The sequence below is a fragment of the Typopeltis vanoorti genome, chromosome 2 (genome assembly GCF_054136105.1).
Source record: "Typopeltis vanoorti isolate ZY-2024b chromosome 2, IOZ_Tvanoo_1.0, whole genome shotgun sequence".
In the NCBI taxonomy this organism is placed as follows: domain Eukaryota; kingdom Metazoa; phylum Arthropoda; class Arachnida; order Uropygi; family Thelyphonidae; genus Typopeltis; species Typopeltis vanoorti.
The window spans coordinates 132,713,370-132,736,693 of NC_143550.1; the positions used below are offsets into that span (position 1 = coordinate 132,713,370).

The 23,324-nt window shown below is 36.9% G+C and overlaps 1 protein-coding gene across 1 annotated transcript in view; it reads right to left on the reverse strand.

The window, feature by feature from the left end:
* The window catches only part of LOC150109443 (motile sperm domain-containing protein 2), a 104,494-nt gene that overhangs the window by 57,208 nt on the left and 23,962 nt on the right, over positions 1-23,324 (reverse strand). The window contains exon 2 of the mRNA XM_090413174.1: positions 14,669-14,815. Coding sequence (XP_090269300.1) covers positions 14,669-14,815 — 147 coding nt within the window. The remainder of the gene's footprint in view (positions 1-14,668; positions 14,816-23,324) is intronic.

Genomic DNA, 23,324 nt, shown 5'->3' on the forward strand with positions numbered 1-23,324 from the left:
TCATGGCAGCTAGTAGGATTGTTTCTGACAAGTCTACAGCAGACAATCTTGGACTCATTTTGCTTTTCCTAATTAGTAAACAATCTTAAGTATTTTTTCCTTTTTCACTTGTATTTTATTTTCCCTCAGGAGGAAAGATTACCTGTCTCCCTAAACCTCTTTAAAATCACATTAACAGTATCCACAGTATCCAAATCAACACCACACTGATTGGCAATTTGTCTGAGTCATGGATATGTTCTAAGAAAGAGTACACATCTTTTAATGTTTTCTTGGAGATTTATCCATTTTATAGCTATACAAAATAAATATAACACTATGAATGTCAACTTGTTTACACTAAAAACACAACACTATTAATAAACATTGTAGAGACAGTTAAAATACACAGCACTCAACCAAAACAGAACCAATTAATCAGAACACATTTGGCTTGTTCTGATTAAGTTGTTCACTACTTTACCTGCCACTAGTTTATTTTCCATCCCCCATTCATTGCAATTTTTATAATTCCTGTGGTATTCTGTCAAATAGTTTAAAAAGCTATTAATAGGATTTATCGCTTTGTTTGTAAAAATGGTCACAAATAACATAAAATAAAAGCAAATTACTAAGACAAGACTTTCTTAACAGAGCCATACTGCCCCTTCCAGTATTAATTCCACCCATTCCACTTATCAAGTTAATTAAAAAAAAATAGTGCAAAGGAGCCTAATTTATTCATACATCACCTTAAATAATGAAGGGTGCTTCTAAACATACTGCAAGTGTAAAATGCAGTATCTTTATCATACCACTAATACCCAGTGCCAGTCTGATTTTAGGCACCTCTATACATTGCCTTTCTCTATATATATTTAGTCATACTCACGAGCACACAGGTATTACTTACAGAAATACTGCTCTATGGAGTACACTGGCTATTTTGGCCACAAACATTCTACAGCTGCTGTAAGAATGTTAGATACACAAGTACCAAAACTATTAGCTATCAGACTCTACTGTCACCTATGAAAGAGCTTGACCTAACTAATCTGAAATCAGTAGAAGAATGCCGGGGTGGGGATGATGACAAGTAAAGGGAGCAAAGAGAAAGACCAATCAGAGGTCTTATTTCATGAATACTATCCATCAGAATCCCTGCCACTGCAATTCTATGAAAATTCCCATAGCATTCTTATACTGATTTAGAATAAACTGAACTGAATTAACAAGACAATTCTGTGAGATAATGAATGATGTAATGCCCAACTTCTAAGACCTCAGAGAGCTTGTAAAAACAGGGCTTAATCTAAAAATCAACAGAATTAAGTCTATAGAAAATGAAGATAAGAAGTGAGAACAGTCAGTTAGTCATGACCACTGATTGTTAGTTTGAGGGATACCCTGGAACTTCTCTGCTCATCTTTGGACAGATGCCAGGAGGAAAAATCTCTGCACTTGAGGTTAAGTATACAAAGAGCGGCGAGTGTAAGAAATAGAGAAAGGTGAAAATAATGCAGGATCATCAGCGAGCACCAGGACAACTTGACTTATTTCAGTTTATTATTATTAATCAAGGTTTTACTAATTTTTTTTTTTTTTTTTTTTTTGAGGTTGTAATTTTCCCCTGACCTATATAGCAAAGTCTGGCGCCCCAAAGTATTGGTGCCTCTAGACAATTGCCTAGGTTTGCCTGATAAAACTGGCCCTGCTAATACCATAATCATCTCATCTATGCTCACCATAACATCTGCAGGTATCATGTTGGTGTGGTATAGTCACCAAATTCCTGATATTTAAAAAAAATCATGTGTGGCATTGGGGGGGGGGGGGATGCATACTCAACATTGTGATAGTATGACATGAAAGTTTACCTTGCTAGTGACTTCTTAAGACTAATTTGGAGGAAAACTAATATCAATACCCCAATATTAGATCTTATATTTTGGTCTTCTAATGACACTTCCTGCATCAATCTGATTAGATCTTTGCCTTTCTCTTGGTCTTTTGAGATATTAGCAAAAACACACATTTTGCTAACCAGTTCTCTCCCATTCTTTTAACTGACCATGCCATGTTAGACTGGTTCTACTCACAATCCTGAATGTTAAATGTCAAGCTCCTTCTTAATGTCCACAATTTATTTATGGTTCTGCTGTTGCCACCTGTTCACTTCCCTAAACTAAATTTTCTCAAAACTCATCTGTGGTCTATAGTCTGATAATGTTATTTAGAACCTTTCAGATCCAGAAATAAAATGTAGATCTGAACACCATACAGTTAGTATTTTAACTAAACTTCTTATTCCATATAAGTCTAATCTTTAAATTTAAGAAAAAAAAAAAAAAGGTGCCAGTGGTGCACTCAAGATTTAATCTGGGGGGGGGGGGGGGGGTTTGAGTAGACGATTTGAGAGTACACACTACACATTGCATACAAGCTATGACTGAGCATTTGCAGTAATTGCCAATACATGATACCCATGATCTCTTCTGGCTCGGCTCTGGCACAAACGAGTGCCCGAGCAATACTTCATTCACCTTGCGTTCACAGCAGCCAGGATTCTCAAGAGCTATAGAGTATTCCCACCCTATGTGACCGCTAATTCATAAGTAGCATAGAAATAGAAGACATGACACAACATAAATTTAAACAAAAATATTTTAATTAGGAAATGATTTTTGAAAAATTTTCTAGTGTTTTTTTTTTTCCTTTTTCTTGGGGGGGGAGGACCCCTTGGCCCCTTCCTGGGTGCACCAATGACTGTGGCACCACTACAAAAATAAAATTAAATGATAAATAAACTGATAAAAATACAGATTATTTCATACTGAAATGAACGGTACATCAGTGTGTAGAAATAACAAGCAAATCAAAGAACATGAATACAAGATGCATACAATCTGTTTGCCAATTAAAAATGGTTGCTTCATGCTAGAAAATTAATATTAATAAATATTAAAACTAATGTTGATGTTTACATCAAATGAGAATCTCCCAAACTTTGGAGGGGGGAAGAGAGAGAAAGAAAATCATTCTAATTCAGGTTAGGCCAATGTGAAAGGGCTTCACAACTTTCTTTGAAAAGCCATTCATATTTAAAACTGCTTCATCCAACAGGATACTGTGTTCAGTGTCAATATTATGACATGCCAGACCAGACTTTTGAGGGTTCATGTATTATTGATCTTAATTATTTTTTCTACAGAATGATGTGTTTGCCCAAAATATGTCAAATTACGTTCATAAGGGATCTGATAAGCTTCAGCTGAAGATAGAGGGGCTAGAGTCTCTTTTGTAGATGTTAACAAATAAGGATTTTTGTTCGATAGGAAAACATGTGGGAATAAAGTGATACTTTAGAATTCTAGCAATAGATTCAAAGATACCAGAAATATAACCCTAGGGTCTGAAGAATCCTTAGGTGTTGAAACATAGGAGTCAATTATCTGCTGTATTGTAATCATTTAATTCCATTAAATGAGAAGTTCTTATTGCAAGCTTGAGAGCACACGTCCTCTATTAATTAATGAATTGATAACCAGTTTTTTTTTTTTTTTTTTTTTTTTTTTTTTTTAATAGAGGTGTGATGAGCAGATTTTTGAATGCATCTGCCAGTGAAGGTAGGTTCATGATAAACACTGGTTGACAAAGGACCAGAGACTGCAAGGAAGGATGTCCAAGAATAGTAAACTACCGTAATTTTCTTTTTCAATGGTGAATTGAATGCTAGATGAAGGGCAATTGATCCAATGTAAAAAAGTGGCAAGTTAGTTTACAGAATGAGGCCAAACAGCAAAACTGTCAGATATAACAAAACCAGAGAGAGGACTGGGGATGAAAACAAGTTATCTTTTAGATGGTTCAAAAAAGGGTTTACCAAAGGTGGAGACAGAGGGCTACTGATGGCAGTGCCTTCAATCTGTTTATTGATTTTGTGTTTCTGAATAGAGTGTTCCTGAAATATTGTGATTATGTGATTTCAAAAATCATCACAACATCAGGAGGGAAGTCACATAGTAAACTAATGTGTCAGATAACAGAATGTTGGTAAATAGAGAAAATGTCAAAAATCAAAGCAGACTGACATATCTGCCTTGTATTTCAATATCTTTGATTTTTTTAAGAAAATGTGTGGGGAATTCTTGATCTGGATTGTCCAATATGGACAGTTAAGCATGAAAGAAATGTAGTAATTCTATAGGTGGGAGAGTCTATACAATTCACAATAGATCTTACTGAACAACCTTCTTTATGAATATTTAGGAGACCATGTAAACAAGGAGTCCTTCCAAAATGAGTGCATAACTTATGCAAAGTATTTTGATCTCAGATAACTTCATCAAGGAGCTTATTTAATTGTTTAGCAAGTTTTTGTAGGGTTATAACTTACCCTACAAAAATGAACTTGCCACTTTCCTACGTCAGAATTAATAGCCTTCACTACACATTCAATTCACAATGGAAGGGGGGGATGCTGGTAATTTACCATTCTTGAACATCCTTACTCGCACAGCCTCCAGTCCTTTGTCAACCAGTGTATCAGAAACCTACTTTTACTGGCAGATACATTCAAAAATCTGATCATCACACTTCTGAAAAAAAATTGGTGTTATCAAGTCATTAATTAATAGAGCACATGTGTGCTCCTCTCTTTTAAGCTTACAAGAACTTCTATCAAAATCTTAATGGAATTAAATGGTTACAACCTTCAAATCCAGCAGAATGAAATATACCAGAAATATAAGATTGGAATCCTGGGGTCTGAAAAATCCTTATATTCCAACACCTAAGGATTCTTCAGACCCCAGGGTTCCAATGTTATATTTCTGGTATCTCTGAATCTATTGCTAGAATTTTGAAGTATCATTTTATTCCCACATGTTTTCCTATTTAAAAAAAAAGATTCTCATCTGTTACCATCTACAAAAGACTGTCAACCTCTATCTTTAGCTAGAGTTTACCAGATCCCTTGAGAATGTAATTGACATATTGTGGACAGATAGGCAGTTCTGTGTGTGGGTGGGGGGGGGGGGGGGGGGGAATAATGAACATCAATACTAACATTGAATATGTGAAGCTTAAAGCCTGGTCTGTCACAGCATAGTATTGACACTAAACACAGTATCCTATTTGATGAAGCTTGTCTTCTCCATAGAAAGAGTTTTAAATATAAATGCCTTTTCAAAAGAGCTGTGAAATCCTTTTACACTGGCCTAACCTGAATCAGAACAATTGTCCCTCTTCCAAAAGTTTGGGAGATTCTCATTTTACATAAACATCAACATTAGTTTTAATATTTATTTCTAATAAATATTTCTAATATTTATTAGAAATTTCTAAACATGCAGCAATCATTTTCAATTGGTAAACAGATTGAATGCATCTTGTATTCCTGTTCTTTGATTTGCTTGTTATTTCTACACACTGATGTACTGTTATTTGCAGTATAAAATCTGTATTTTCATTAAAATTTATTATTGTGGTTATCCTGTAATTTTGTTGTTTTATTCCATAGAAGTTTATTCAATTAGTTCTCCACAAAAGCTGGTATAGCTTTGATTATAGAAATTTGCCATTTTCACATAAAAATCTGCTATTTAGGCAGTTTTTAATTATATACAGGCCATTTCAAAATTCCACGTACAAAAACTTTGAGGGGAGGTAGAGAACATCAAAATCATTTATATTCACATAGGAAAGCATAACCAGAAATGCTGGAAGACACTAACAGGGACACAAAAGATACAGAAATAACACAAGGCAGTAAGTAGTGTAAAAAACTTGATTAGGCATAACTGAACAGTTCAATAGCAGTTGGATACATAATATGGTGTCACATCAGGTGTGTGAAACTAAGAACATGCATCATTTTATGCATGTTCTTCGTACAACGTCAAAAGCTTGAATGAGGAAGCCCCAATTGCTCACCTGGAGCACTGGCGAACAGCACCACCTATCACTTTCAGGTGGAGTTTCTTGTCATGCTTTCCTATGTGAATATGGTTGATTTTTTATGTTCTCTACCTCCCCTCAAAGTTTATATGTGGAATTTTGAACCACCCTGTATATATTCTATACATTCAGGGTTCTTGCATATTTTTGATTGTCCTCATTGCTGATTTTCAAAATTTATTACAGGAGTTGTTTAATTTAGAGAATCTTCAGATTTGTACTGGATTTAACGGTATCTGCATAAAGTAAAGAGCTGAATTTAACATCTCCAATTTTGATATCAGGCCTAACTACTTTCCTTCATAATGTGATACATATAATAGCAGTGGAAATAATTTAATATCCTTGTCTCATACATATTAAACCATCTTCCCATATCTCCAATACTAAATGCCAACTTAAAACTCTGGTTAAACTGTATTGCTAAGTATAATTTATCCTTTACTCTATATAAATGGAAGATACTAACAGGGACGCAAAAGATACAGAAATATGCTAGAAGAGGAGAGAATGAGAGAGGCATGGGATTGCTAGAGGAGGAGAGAATGAAAACAGTAGGAGAGACAGAATGAGAGAGGCATGGGATTGCTAGAGGAGGAGAGAATGAAAACAGTAGGAGAGGCAGAATGAGAGAGAGGTATGGGAGTGCTAGAAGAGGAGAGAATGGAAACAATCGGAGAGAGGAAATGGTAAGAGGTATAACGTATGGGGACTCAATGATCAGTGCTGTTCGAGATAGGATGCGTGAGGAGTGTGCCAGGAGGAACGATAGAAAGGGTGTCTTTGGCAGTTAAGAGAGGTGAAAGGGTGGATGAGATGGCGAGAACAAATGACTTGGGTGGTGGTGTAAATAGGGCAGCGAGAGATGAGATTCTTGCTTGAGGTGGTACGAAAGAAGACACAGAGAGGAAAGATAGTGTGTGTTGCTTAGGTATAATAATGACGAACTGAGCAGAAGAGCAGTAATATTGAATGACATAATAGCTAGAATGTGTGACAAGAGAGGACTGGAATATGTGAATGCTTGGAGTGCATTTGAGGACAGAGAGGAATTGTATGCAAGAGACCACTTACATTTGAATGAGGAAGGACATAGGCATCTGGAGAGATTGCTGTTCTGAAAACATCAGTGTGTCCCAGGGAGGATGGCAGCAGGGATGGCCTCTTGGGGAATGGGTACTTGGGAAAAGGGGACGACATCAGGTAACACTGAGCCCAGTGGAGTCTAGAAGGGATAATGCTGGGTATAGAAACAACGGCATTTACGCGCTATATACCATTGCCAGGAGTATCCGGAATAAGGGAGAGGAATTGGTGGCACAGATAGCATCAAGCCTGGACAAACATTATTGGGATCACTGAGACGTGGTTGACAGAAGAGGATATAATAACAGGAATAGAAGTTGCTGGGTACAGCATTTTTCAACAGGATAGGAAGGAAAGCATGGTGGTGGTGGAGTACTGCTTATGATAAGTGACGACCTATGTCCTCTAAGAGGAGAGACTTTGGAAGGCAGTGACACTAATGATTTTGAAAGCATATGGTGTGAAGTAGAGGTGGGCAAGACAGGATATTTAATGGGGTGTTGCTACAGACCCAGGAGTACACGGGGTGGGGACCAGGAAATGTTGAGACAGCTAAGTTTGGCAAGTGCAAGAAGAATGATTGTTATGGGAGATTTTAACTACAGTAGTATAAACCGGGGAGAGGAAGATGCATGTAGCAATAAGGGAATGGAATTTCTAGAATTCTTGAGGGACAAATGTCTTAGGCAACATGTAATAAAGGGAGCAAGAGGTTCAAGAGTTTTGGATTTGGTTATAGCATCAGAAGAGTTGATAATAACTGAGATGACATCTCTCCCACCAGTTGAAGAGAGTGACCATATGGTTTTGACTTGGAAAATGAATAGACATGCAGGAGTATCAAAGAGACAGGAATGTATGTGGAATTATAAGGCAGGTGATTATAATAGTCTAAGATGTCAACTTGGGCAAGTTTCATGGAGGGAGGAATTGGAAGGCCAGGATATCATTAGTGCATGGGAAATTATGAAACAATATTTGTTAGCAGCAAATGGTAAGTTGTATACCCCGAGTGAACAAGAGGACACAATTTGGAGTAAAGTGGATTACAAACAATATTAAACAGGAATTGCATGCACAAAAAAAAAAAGCTGTGGAAGAGATACAAGGAGACAGGAGAAGAGATGTATGAAGAGTATAAGACACAGGCCAGAAGAGTGACTAGTATGGTAAGGAAGAAGAAACTGGAATACAAGAGGAGATTAGCCCTGAGATCAAAGAAAATCCTAGGGATTTTCTTTTTTTTTTTTTTTTTTTTTTTTTTTTAAATGTGGCCAGTAGGAAGAGAAATGACTATGGGATAAAAATGGGAATAGAGTGACTGATGCAGAGGACATAGTAGAATTGTTCAATGAAAATTTATTGGAGTGTTTCATCCTGGAGGAGTCAGTTTTAATGCTAGAGAAAGATAGGGGGTTCAAGGTTTAAAGATACAGGAGGAGAGTGTGTTTCAAATACACTACTCTGGATGTCAGTAAAGCTGTGGGACTGGATGGTATTTCACCAAGAGTTTTGAGAGAGTGTGCTAGGGAACTGACAGTGCCTTTGACCTGGCTTTTCAATGAAAGTCTGGCCACTGGAAAGGTGCCCATGGAATGGAATGAATGTAAGATAGTGCCATTGCATAAGGGCAGTAGCAGACTGGAAGTGTCTAATTATAGACCAGTTTGTAAGATCTTGGAGAAAGTAGTGAAGGACCGTATACAGCATTGGCAGATGAGGGTAGTGTTATCTGTGAGAGTCAACATGGATTTGTGAAGGGGCACTCTTGTTTTAGCATTATGCTAGCCTTTTATGATAAAGTTACAAGAGCATTAGATGAGGGAAAGGCATATACTGCCATTTTCTTAGACTTAGCAAAAAAGGCATTTGACAGGGTGCCACATGATAAGCTGATATTTAAGTTTCAGCACATGGGTCTGGATGTCAGATTGGTCAACTGGATTCAGGATTGGCTGTCTGATAGGTATCAGAGAGTTGTGTATGGTGGGGGCAGTTTCAAGAAAGCAGAGGGTTACAAGTGGGGTCCCACAGGGTTCAGTATTGGGACCTATATTGTTTAACCTTTATATCAATGACATTGTCAGTGGATTGCAAGGGGATATTCAGTTGTTTGCAGATGATGGAAGCTGGGAAGGATTATTAGTAATAGTGCAGATGCAACAGCCCTGCAAGAGTATTTGAATAAGCTAAATAGATGGGCAAATGAATGGGGGGGGGGGGTGTCTGTTTAATGCAGCAAAATGTAAGGTCTTGAGGTTTGGGAAAGATCGATGGGACACTGCATACTCTATGGGAAGAGTTATACTGGAGGAAGTAGGGAAGACAAGAGATCTGGGGTTGATGATTGATAGAAACCTGAAATTTAGGGGGCACATTGCAAAGGTGGTGAAGGTAACACAGAGGATTGCTGCAATAATGAGAAGGACACTGACCTGCAGAGATAAAACAGTTATCATTCCATTGTATAAGACCCTGATCAGACTACACTTGGACTATGGTTCTCAGATTTAGTCCCCAGGATTTGAAGAGGATAAATTAACTGGAAAAGGTACAAAGGCAGATAACAAAAGATGATTTCAGGACTGTACAATGATAGTTATGAGGATTGGCTGAGGGAATGTGGACAGAGTTTGGTGGATAGAAGGAGAGGTGATATGATTGAGACTTAAATTGTTGAGAGGTGGTTACAGGGTTGACACTGGGAGTTCTTTCGCTTGGTTGAACAGCAGGAAGGAGTGATGACAAGAGGCCATCCCTGGAAGTTACGAAAGTAAACTGTGAGCAAGAGGGCGAGGAGTTGTTTCTTTGCATGGAGGGTGGCTGAACCATGGAATCCATTGCCTGATAGAGTAGTGAGAGCGAGAACAGTCAATGAGTGGTATGATAGACTGTTTCTTGGGGGGGGGGGGGGGAGAGATCTCCCCTCGATGAGTCTTGATAGACTGTTTCTTAGGAAGGACCTCCCACAATGAGTCTTTTGACTGCATGGAGGCCTGAATAATAATAATAATAATAAATGCAGGATTTAAACAAATTTCCTCTTGCTATCATTGCTTTTTCAAGATCAACAAAACTCAAATATAAATCCTGTTATATTTCCATTTGCTTAACAAAAATCTGATCCTGGCAATCTCTGTTTAGCTTGTGGTTTCAAGTTTCCCCTTCTATAATTTATCTTAGTGCCATCAATCTTATCTGGAACACCCAATAAAGAAATTTTGGGATTCTCATTGTTTTATTTCCCTTTTTATAGATGATACTATGCAAGTTCTACTGCAGTTATCTGGAATTCAACCTTCTGACTAATTTTACAACTGTGAAACCTCTATATTTGAGGATTTTTGGTTGAATATTTGATTATTTGGTTGCTGGCCTAGTTGGCTGAGTAGTTAGTGTATCCACTCTCCAGACAAAAGGCTGCAGGTTTGAATCCTATAATGGGCATGGATATTTGCGATTGCCTGTGATAAAATACTAGTGGTGGTGGGTGATGGGCAGTAGTGTAGATGGTAGTTGCAGTTCACTAGTTGGTGGAGACAAAGTTGTAGAATAGGTACCCTCCCTCAATGAGTGTTCTGACTCCTTGGAGGTGTCATGTAATAATAATATTATTACTACTACTATTCTGCCTTTCCACATTTCAGGTTTTTGATGGCTTTATCTAGTAAATAAATGTTCTGACTAGTAGAAAATATTCAAGAGGAATGCACCATCTTATCACTTGTTTCATTTAACAATCTTTCAAAGTAATTACTCTAGAATATCTTTATCTTCATTTTTTCACTTATCTATTGCCTTTTACTTCCTCAATTTAAGCTTTTTCGAAGTCACTTAAGATTAATTGCCTTGTATCCACTAATGCCAACATTTTTTCTAATCACTGAACCAAACCTAAAACTAATAGTAATATTCACCATTATATTTCATCCTGTTAGCCTTCATTTCATATTACATCCTCAAATCCACTGTTTTCTAAAGCTACTGCTCTCATTCTGGATGAGCACTCTTTGGATGAGATTTAATTACTGATGCTAAACTCTGAAGGGCAATAGCAAATGAAACTGATGCAGAGATCAGCAGGATTTGAAAAGGCTAACATCAATTTTGTAGACAATCTTAGGTGTTGGATGTTCCCCCTTTTTCAAAGTCACTTAAGATTATTACAACATTAAAAACAAATTTTTAAAAAATCTATAACTGTCTTATATTTCATTTATATTAATAAATCTTTGGTGTTTGTGTTGTAATACCATGAAAAGATGAAGACTGACATTAGGCAAAGAATAATAGTTACCAGTTCAATGCATTAAAGTCAAACTTTGGCTGAAAAGATTAGAAATGCATTACACTGATGGGCCTATACACACAACAGATCACTTGAATCTTGACAAAAACACTGACCACGAGGGATAAGAAAACAATCCTTTATAAAGCATTGATATTTTTCTTTATCAGGCTTCGATTTTTCATGGAAAAGAATCTACAGGTAGAGCTTGCTGACGCTAAACAATTGTTAGCGTCAGCAAGACCTGGTTGTCAGAGAATGATATAGTTACAGGGAGAGAATAACTAATATTGCATATTTTCAGAAAATATAGAGGAAATAAAATAGAAGGATGGGTATTATTAATGATAGCTGAAGAACTCCAACCAACAAAAACAGAAGTTAAGATTGTAGACCGAAGGAAATGGTTCATTTGGGGCTGTCTGATAATAGGACAAAATATATTGTTGATTGCTGCTATAGACACGGGAGTCTAGAAGATGTGGATGACATGCATTGGCAGATTTGCACAATGACTTTAGGCCAAGCAGTTATCATGGGAAACTTCAATAATAATAATTTTTTAATAATCCCTCTTTATAAAGCATTAATATTTTTTCTTTATCAGGCTTTGATTTTTCTTGAAACTGACATGGGGAGGGGGGGGATAGAGAATTTATAAGCAGATCTTGTGATGCAAAAAAAATTACTGGCATCAGCAAGACCGTTATCAGAGATAACAATAATAACAAATAAAGATAATAAAATATAAAAATAAAATAATTTATTATTATTATTGTGCCCTCCATGGAGTCTGACTCATCGTGGGAGGTTCAAACTGACAACATACAGGGTGTCCCAAAATTCACGCAAGAAGTAATTTTGATAGAAAACAGGTTTTTAATTAAAAATTGTAATTTCTTATTACAATTTTTTAAAATTTTTATAAAGTATACAGTATAGGGTTATGCATGGAATAGCATATCGAGTAAATGGCCTCCACAGCTTTGCTGGCACATACGCACTCTTTTGTCGAAATTTTCCATGACCATTTTGCATAAACGTGGCTGAATTTCATTGATACAGTGCTCAATTTCCTCCTTCAAGGCATGGGTAGTCGTGGGCTTGTTGGCATAAACCTTAGACTTCAAAAACCCAAAGGGGAAAAAAGTCCCAAAGTTACATGATCTGGGCGGCCAATTCTGATCACCAAAATGGGAAATTACACGACCAGGAAATGACTTGTGCAGTAATTTAATTGTTTCTTGGGCTGTATGGCATGTGATACCGTCTTGTTGAAACCAATGTCGTCCACATCCATATCTTGCGATTTAGGCACAAAAAACTGGATTATCATGTCGCAAGAGCGAGCACCATTAACTGTTATTGCCTTACCAGCTGCATTTTCGAAGAATGGACTTATGATGCCTCCAGCCCAAAATCTGCACCAAACAGTGACTGTTGTGGACAGTGGCACACTCAGGATTTAACCTTTGGGAAAAGATTTTTGGAAATTTTTCTAGTGTTTTTTCCTTTTCTTTGGGGGGTGCCTGGGCCCCTTGGCCCCCTCTGGTTGTGGATGCATTTGTTTCAACAATCACTTGTGGATTTTCTGAACCCCAAATGCGACAATTTTGTCGATTAACGAAGCCATCAAGATGAAAATGAGCCTCATCACTGAAGATGATTTTGTTCGAAAAATAAGCATCCACTTGTTCCATAATCCATTCAACGAACTCTCGTTGCTGTGTGTGGTCAGTAGGCTTCAGTTCGAGTCAATTGAACTTTGTAAGCATAAAGATGCAAATCTTTTGCGAGAATATGCTGTAGAGAGCTTCTCAAAATGCCCAATTCGAGACCACGGTGCCGAATCGATGTTCCTGGACTCTCCGCAACACTCACGAACTGCTTCTATGTTTTCTGTTGAACGACTTGTTGAAGGACGGCCAGAGTGTATAAGATCACTAATTGATCCAGTTTCCTTGAATTTTTTTAATTAATCTTTTCACAGTTGATGAAGTTGAAGAATCGCTATTCCGACCATATTTTGTACGAAAATTGCGAACTGTAGCCGCACAAATTTAAATCTTGCGTGAATTTTGGGACACCCTATATTTATCATACCAAATCTTAAAATCCTTAACACTCCTTTTATCAACAAGGCGTTCCATTCACTTACAATTCTCATGTAAAAAATCTACTCCTCAGACCTCTCTTCACCATGCTTCTACATAACTTCCAGGGATGGCCTCCAGGGATTTGAGGAGGAAGATTTAGTTGTTTGCTGATGATGCAAAACTAGGGAGGGCAATAGATGATATAGATATGATATACAAAAGATGATATAGATATCTTTCAGGATGATGTAAATAAATTGACAGTGTGGACAAAGGTTGTCAATTTAATGTTTTAAAATTTAAGGTAATGCACTTTGGGATGAAAAGATTATACTTATATTGGTGGTAGTAGGTTACAGGAAATTGATGAGGCTAGGGAATCTGGGAGTGATGGTGGATAGAGATTTGAAATTTAGAGGACATATTGCAAGAGTTGGCAAAATAGCTCAGGACTATTTTGGTGTTGAAAAAACACATTGACAAGTAAAGATATAGAAGTTATTATCCATCTTTATTAGGTTATGATTTGGCTACATGTTAACTACTATGTACAGATTTCGTCACCTGCATTTCTAAGGGATACAGGTGGTGGAGAGGATTCAGAGATGAGCGACTAAGCTTGTGAAAGGTCTGCAGAATGTTTCCTATAGGGAGGATGAAGGTGTGTGGGTTGCAGAGTTTAGCTGACAGGTGGATGGGAGCAGATATGATAGAAACTTAAGTTACTGAAGGGATTCTATAATTAATCCAAAGGAGGGGGGGCGTGGTAGAGAATTTACAGGCAGATCTTGTGATGCCAAAAATTATTGGAATCAGCAAGGGAAGTAGGGGAAATACAAGGGGATACCACTTGGAAGTTGTCTAAAGTATGCAGACTAGGTTCTTTACTTGGAAGCGTGGTGAATGAGTGGAATAGATTGCCACACGTGGTTAAGAGCACCCCAACAGTTAATAAATTTATGAAGATGTACGATAGGTATCGTGTTAATGGATAGTGTGGATCTCTCACAACAAATCTCGACTCCATCGAGTTTCCATATAAACAGTAAATTTCTGAATATCTGCAAATTATAAATTCCACTCTTAACCAAAAGTTTTGAAATCATATGCATAAAACTTATCCTTCATGATACTAATTAGTGAACTCACTGGGCATAATTTTAGAAAGGATGTATTCATTGCATATTTTACAAAAATTATACCTATTCAAAATAGGAATTTCGAATTACATGTCTATGAAAGTTATCAAAAAAGAACTTGCCATTTACTCCATAACTTTTCCTCCACTGGAGTGCTTTTGATGCCATTTCAACAGCCTTTTGAATATTTTCTTTTTGATGAGTTATAAACCTTTGACAATACCAATCATCTGTTTTGATTTCTTCCACATCTTCTTTATTGTATAATTCTATAAAAATAATTTGAACTGGTCTAGATAATCATAAGCAAAGGATTTTTTAAAAAAGTAAATATTATAACAACTGTCTTCTGATCTTGTACTATTATATGGTATTATAATAGTAAATTATTCTTAGTCTCATTACAAATACATGGCTAAACTGAGTTCAAAAGTAAAGCCTCCAGAGGAAATTCTTTTATTTTTTGTGAAGGTTAAGGAGGTTCTTAATATTAATGAACTTTTGAAATTGGAACTTGGCTTGCTAAAGTATGTAAAATTTTATAACTTTGGAATGTTACATCATGCAAAATCTGTATTAAAAAATTTTTTTCTACATCTTTAAAAGTTGGCATTTTGTTCAAATTGTTTTTGGTTTGAGGGAGGGGAAATCAAACTCTGGACTTTGCAATGATGAAATCACCAATCAAAACAGAAATTTCAATTAACTATTCATTCAAATTTTGAGATGCTTCTGAAATTTGCAAGCATGTACTATATTCATTTTGTCTGCCTGTCCACAAAACTACATTTTGGTTGATTGGATTTTAATAATTTGGTAACAATAAAGACAAAATATTTTGAAATTATACAAATTTCAAAATGCTTTGGCTGGATGTAATCTAATTTGTTGTTATTTAATATCTATCATCTTAAATGTTGATTTAAATCTGACCATTTTTGGTGACAAAATAAATGACCACAAATTTGAGAAGGCAAAGGCTGGTCGATTGGTAGAGCCTCTGCTACTAATGGCTCAGTTATGTAAGTTTGAGCACGGTTAGTAGTTGCGAGGGGACTAATCATTCGATGCTGTTGGCACACTCTCCCTCAATGAGTCTTTGGACTCCCTGGAGGTGTCAAATAATAAACTATCTACTACAATATATAAGCTGAAAAATGGCTCTACATTCAGTTACTGTGATAATGAATTACGTCACCACACAAGAATGCTATTGTGAAACAGTCATCTCTGATTCTTTTAAATTATTTTCACAGAAGAAACTCAGGAGGAGACCATTTCCCAAGTTTGATATAATATACATCACTTAGTTTTATTGCATTTGATAATAACTGATCATCAAATGCAATAAAGAAATGCATTTCTTTAGCTATTTTGCACCTTAACACACTGAGCAAATCTCTGCATTTTAGTCATAGCAGAGAAGCAAGCCCAAGAATGAAGAGGTGCAAGTAAAAAAAAAAAAAAGGAGTATGAAGCAGCAAAGGGGGGGAGGGAGATAGTTACAGTGGTGATTACATGACAGTGCCTAAATGAGTATGATTAGTTGTTTCCCAAGATGTTGCAATATAATGTTTTACACTAAAACTTCTCGCATGTAAGAGAGAACTATAGAGAATTTATTCCTATATATTTCACTAAATGTCTAGCTTCATTCAGGAAGAAGGCAGAATAATTGCTAATATTTAAATTATGAATACAAGAATGAGTCAATACAGCATGCGTATAATATCACTTCTTGGTCACAGCTGTACAGGAGGAGGAAACTATTAGAGTTCAGAGAAGTGTGTCCTAATCTTAATCTGTCAGATTGGATGCTTATCTCAAAGTTCTGTGAAGTGATTGTTTAATTTTTTTTAAAAAAAATTAAATTATACATCTATACCCACTTTTCTGACAGCTGTGACTAAGAGACGTGATATGTGCATGCATGCATCTAATACAAGTGTATTAATCCCTGATGATGCTGATTTGACTTTGGCAAAATATAAGACATAAGTGATTTTATTTATTAACAAATATGTTGTTTATTTCCATAAACAATAAAACAATGATATGCTAGTAGGGTGATGGTGAATAGATTTGAAATTCATAGGATATACTGCAAAGAGTTGGCAAAATAGCTCAGAGAATTACTTGGATGCTGAAGAATACACTTGATAAGTAAACATAGGAAGGTTATTATCATCCCTCTTTACAAGACTACGATTTGGCCAGTTGAATAAATTAATAAGCAGTCTGTGGATCGGCCTTTAAAAAAAGGGTGGTCATTTTGTTAATATAATCCATATGATTTAAAACAACAGTAGCATTGCCCTTGTCCAGGATTATTTTCTTGTTATGTCTTAGATGGAGAAGGGGCTTTGTTCTGTGTTGGGCAGGTTGCTTGCAGGAGGTTTCGCCTGTGATGGCACATTAGCTACATCAAGCCTAATATTGTTGGCCTCCCTAGCTGAAATGCTGTAGATTCCACGCTCGACCGGGATCATGAAATCTATGGCTGCTAGTGAGTTTTGGAGCGATTACGAAGTTTTGGCCGCAGCTGAGTGCGTTTAATAGCGTCTGCTTCTAGGATAGTGGTGGAAAGATTAACCACGTTGTTTCGGAATTGAGTTTTCAAACTTTTTGATATGCCGACTGTTTATTTTTGTGAATTCCTTAGGAGCCGATGTGTTCGAAACATCTGAAAGGATCGTCCAAAGGTTTGCATTCAGCGTCGTGGAGAGCTCCGCTTGCAGCGTACGAGTAGCTTCGTTAGTATCTGTAAATACCGAGCGCGTCGCGCCAATTTGCTCACGTATGCGGCGAAGCTAGCGCGCTTAAGTGGCCAAAATATTAAAAAAGCACAAATCTTGTGACCACCTATAAACCACACAAAAAAGCTAGCAGTCCTTATCCGCTCCCCCAAAGACCAGGCTACAACCTCTGGAGTTTACCAGGTACTCTGCAGCTGCAATCTTTCTTTTTATGGAAAAAAAAAAGTAGGACAACCAACATCCGTATATCAGAACATCAGGATTACATCCGATTCCACCATTACAATCTCTCAGGATTAGCTGACCATGTCCTGGGTACCAGGCATAGGATCAGGTGGGGAAAAAAGCCACCTTACTCCACTGGAGGAAATTCAAGTACGAGAGGCTTTTACTCGAATCAGCTGCAACCATTCCAACCTAAACAAATAAATATCAGCCCGACAACCAAGAACACCTATTAGACCAATAGGTGGTGTAATTATAGGACTAAGTCTTCCTGTATCTTTCCGGTTTTTTCATCTTTCTTACCGAAGTGTGCCTGCGTGCACTTATCGAATACAAATGTATTAATACCTGATGATACCAATTCGACTTCGCAAAATATAGGAAATTAGATTTATTAACAAATACGTTAATTTCCGTAAACAATTTACGATGGTAGAGAACGAACATAAGCCTAAATACTAGAATTATTAGAAACACAATGCTTGGGTAAGAGTTCAGACTAGGGCAAGACATTTAAAAGATCCAAATGGCAATGGATAAATCATATTGCAAGTAGTAACAGTAACACTCAAAAACTGACAAAGCTGATATCTGAATAGTATACAGAGATGGAAAGAGACAGTGGCAGGATGAGATTAAAGAGAAGGCTGGAACCTCAGTAGCATAGAAAAGCTCAGGATAGGACTGAATGGAGGACAGCCTTCATCCAGGAGTGGACAGGAAATGGCTGAAAATGACCTAATAGCCTATATTCTTGATACCTAATCATCTGAAATTAGGAGTCCCACCAAAATTAACCCAGTTGAATTCAGTATTTACTATAGACTGACCTTCTGTAACAGCTACTAGAGGTTGTTCCAAAAGTGGGTGGTAGTGCTCCTTGGGGGGGCACGGTAGTGGTCTTATGAGCAAAGGGGGGCGTTAAACTGAAGTAATGGGATGGTGAAAGCATAAAGGACAAAAATTAGGTGCTGAAAAAATTCAATTTTGATGATATAACGGTCGTAATGGTTGTTTTATTTTCCAAGGAAACGTACAAAATGCAAGTTGATCGGCGTCGAAGTCCGGCGACAGGTCTTAATTAGCAAAGTGTTGGTGAGCGATCACTTTCAAGTTATCGGGATTTTACAAGTCCAGTACGCATCAGCAGGAACTAGGATCGGCTCTCACGTGGTTTTTCGGGCCTCAGATCGAGGCCCGCACTTTCAAATTTCTAAGAAAATTTGATAATAGGATTTTTGATGTTTCAGAGATATATATTAAAATGTCCCACATCAATACAACTAAATGCATTTAATGTTTGTAAATTATGTTTAATAAAATGATTTTTCGATAAAAAAATTTTTGCAAATATTTTGGGACCTCCACTAATAACTTCTTCCAGAGGCTCCACAAGACATCCAGCCGGCCCTAACAGGAACCCTAATATTAGGACTTGTTAACTGTATAATACATACTATAAATACGTGAGACATGAAATCAGCTTTAGGTTGTGTTTGAGTTGTGTGACAAGCAGTTAGTAATTTGATGTAGCGTATAAAAATTTTAGCATATTCGATACTTTACACGGATTACACACAAAGCAAATTATTGTTGTTCCAATAAAACAGCGGGTTTCACGTGAGAAATTGCATCTAGCAATTTTGTAAATTTAACTTTTTTTTTTATTTTATAGATAATATGACTGAACCCAAGAAGAAATGTAGACAATATAATACCGAATATTTGAAATACGGAATAAAGTTTTATTCCCGTATTTCTGCAACTGAATAAAATCGGCTTTATTCGGTCGCCTACAAACAAAACATTATCAATGTGCCTGATTTGCCAAATTTTTATTCTTTTTTTTTTTTCAAATGAATCTATGAAGCGTCTTCAAGACTAGAAGAACATTTGACAAAAGTTCATGCTGAAAAAAAAAAAAGAAAGAATTTATTTTCAATAACTTAAAGAAAATTTTTTTTAAGCATCCAACATTGCAGGTATGTTTTCAGCAGCATCCAAACTAGATGACGATGGGTTACGGCCTCTTACTGATTGGTTGCTAAATCGGGAAAACCGCCTAATGAAAACTAATACTACTAATCCTACTTATGATCTCATTAATTGAGGTTAGTGAGTTCATAAGCATGTACTGCTCAAGCCAGCCTCTGATATTATCAAGAGGATTCCTTTAAGCCAGTGTTTTTTGGATCATGCCCCACCTCAACGCCTCAAAGATTTTGATGCCCCCTCTAGCATAGTCAGCCAAATTCTGAAAAAAGTATAATATAAATATGTACTTTAAATAAAAAAAGGAACATAGATAAAACTGTTTTTAATTTAACTTTCTTCAATTAATATAAATTTTATATTACACTTTGTATTTTATAAAACATAAATCGAACTGAACTCGGGAAAAAAATCCAAATATTAATGCGATTCTTGAGCTTGATGTCTGCTGCAAAGAGTTTTTATTGGAGGTACTAATTTAGTCATTTCCAATCTCAAATCCTCACGGTTTGTGATATCCAGATGATTTCTTTTTCAGTAGAAAGTCATTTACAGCACTAAAACCACATTCAACTAAATATTACGACGGAAAGCGCAACAGTTTTTTTTTTTTTTTTTGTAGAACTAGTTGAATTTCGGTATTTCGTTTCTGTCTCGTCAGAAAGCCATGCCATTTTTCCTTTTATGTTAAATAAATTTCTAATAGACGCATCATTTTGCTTTACTGAGAGTTGTTCTTGATACTGTATTTATGTTGACTGCTGTACTAGTGATGTCAGCTTTTTCTCTTGGAAAGTCAGGTTGCAACATCGCCAATTTATCACCGACAATGGCTTTTTTTTTTTTTTTTTTTTGAGTATATCGGTGATGAGGTGACGAATGCAACGCCGTTTTCTATTTGCCTCCCCCCCCCCCGAATTTTATTCAAATTGCGCCCTGCCGAGCGTACGCTCCACGTTGGGAAACACTGCTTTAAGCAATACACTGCAACGAAGAATTGCTGAAATGGTCCAGGATGTTGAAGACTCATTATGCGAGTCTTCAACATAATGACAAAAAAACTCTTCCAATACATGTATTGGAAGAGTTTTTATTTAAAGAAAAAGAAATCCCTCTGAATAATATCTTGTCAGTTGCTACCGATGGTTTTTGTTTCTGTTTGTTCACTTAAAACTCGAGAACTGCTGATCCGATTTTTTTTTTTTTTTAATAATATGTATCAGGTAGAGCTGGTCAGGTCTTAGAAAGTACTTTCCAGGAGAGTGCTGAATAAATTTTTTGGAAAGGGGCGGTAAGCGAAATAAGTTTGGGAACCACTGTAACCAGAGGAAAATATTGCAAGTGGATGTACCTATATGAAAACATTAAATCAGAATAACTAAAGAAATTATTAATTAAAAAAAAAAAAAAAACGGACAAACGTACTCTGCTATCTTGATTGTTCCTATGGCGAGATGCAGCATTGTTCATGGATGAAAACGGACATCCATATTAGGCATTATAGCTTGTAACTTTCAGGATATATTCCTCCTTTAGCCATTTCTTATGGAAGAAGGTGGAAAACTACCTACTGTATTTTTCTGAGCGTCTACGAAGCTAAGAGTTGTACTCTGTACATACAAACTACTCATAATTGCAGAAAAATAATTGAATGTTAGTAATTTTCATCGAGAGGGATCTGGCGTTATTCTGCTATGTCAATTGGTAAATGACACTTCTGACCTTGGCATCGAACTAAGCAGCGAAGATTGACGTCATTTCGCTGGAAGCTACTTGAAGGGCCAAAATTTATGTGCATACCTTGGTATTGGCCTTCAAAATTTTGTTACTACTTTCTTCAATACTATGCGTGTAAACTGAGTGTGGAAAAAAAAAACTACGAAAAGTCTGGTGAATGAAATTTGAGGTCAAGTTAAGGGGGATAGTAAATCCTGGGTACGAACCTCGGAGATCGAAATCTAAAAGTTTCACGCCGAAGAACTATCGGCGAGTCCAAGCGTAAGTCATCACTTGGGTAGTACAACACTATGGCAAAGATGGAGCAAGCTCCGTCACTATCCTTAATATTTTCTCAATGTAAAATGCAGCTCCTAGGAGCTGCATTACTGTTTTACATTATGAGGAGAGGTCACTACCCAGACCGGTTTCGACCCTTATTGAGGTCTCATCAGTGAGTAGGTAGACCTAGAATATCAAGGTTGACAATTGACATTTATGACTTAAGGGGTGAAGCGAAAAGCTTTTCATATTCCCCGTTGTCTGTTACGGTCACAGTGTGAGGGAAAATATGAGCAGTTTGCTCGCCCAGAATGGGCATGGAGATTATACATCACTGAAGGAAATTAAAATGGCTTTTGGTCTTTTGTGTTTGAATGTATCCGTAGGCTCATAGGCTACAGTTTGCTGAACTAGATCATTGGGATGAGTGGACGTCTTTAGGAAGAACTTTGCAGCTAAAGTTTGTAGGAAGGAGAAGATAAAGAACATTTGTATCTCTGTGAAGTTGATGATTTCTGACGAACCATGGGACGTTTGGGATCATTCTCAAGCATTTGTTCTGAACACGTTGCAATTTGATAATATTTGTAGTGGAGGTGTGGCTCCAGGCTGGAGAAGCATAAGTAACTATAGGACGAATCGTCAGCTGGTAAAATGCAGTTTGGTTCTGATGTTTAGCTTGCTGCTTCTGTTTATTAGGGGGTAGATCTGAGCGATGGCTTTAGATGCCTTTGTACATGTAGCCTTGATGTGTTGGTTAAAAGTCAATTTTTTTGTCGAGGACGACACCTAAGTATTTTATTTCCGTCTGCCAGGGAATTTGTGTTGAATAATAAGATGCCTCCTACAGGAGATAGACCTTTTTTGTGAAGAGAATAGCTGAACTTTTTTTAGGGGATTTACTTGCAGTCTCCATTTGGAGAACCATCTTTCTAATTTTAGGTTTTTCTTGAAGTTTTCTATTAACGAAATGTGGTCGGAGAGATCTGACTAATAATACTGTGTCATCTGCATACAGGGCCAAGATGGATGGTGCAGGATATCAGACATGTATATAGAGAACAGCAATGGAGCCAGTAGTGATCCCTGTGGCACTCTGGCCAAGATGGGTCGCTGAGATGAGGCGGTGCCGTTAATCTTGACTTGCATGGTCCTGTTTTGCAGATATGAACTAACTAAATGTGTCAATTTCATTGAGATACCAGCTGAGATAAATTTATGTAACAATCCAAAATGCCATATTTTGTCAAATGCTTTGGATAGGTCAAGGAAAACAGCTCCTGTGAATTGACGCCAATTGTAGCTGGTAGTAATGTATTCCACTATTCTGTGGATTTGGTGAGTAGTACTGTGGTATTGCCGAAAACCAAACTGCTCTTTAGGAAGGATGTCTAGTTAATTTATTGAGGCTTGAAGACATACGAGGATGACCTTCTCCGCAATCTTGCCTACGTTAAAGATGAGACCGATTGGACGATAATTTGGAGGCAGGTGAGGATCCTTGCCTAACTTATGTATAGGAATTACATTGGCCAGTTTCCAGGTGGAAGAAAAATAGTGAAGACTTAGGATTGCATTTATAATTATGATCAGGTGCACTACTGCTTTTCAGGGCAGACGTTTGATCACCCAATTAGTAATGCCATCTGGCCCAGGAGCTTTTTTGTTCTTTAATTTTTTAATAATGTCATATCTCAACAGGTGATGTTGGTGCAATATGGTCCGTACCGGTGTCAGGAAGATTGAGTGAGTGTCGGACTTTGCTGTGAATCTTATATATGTGATCAAAATCAAGGTTTACATACGA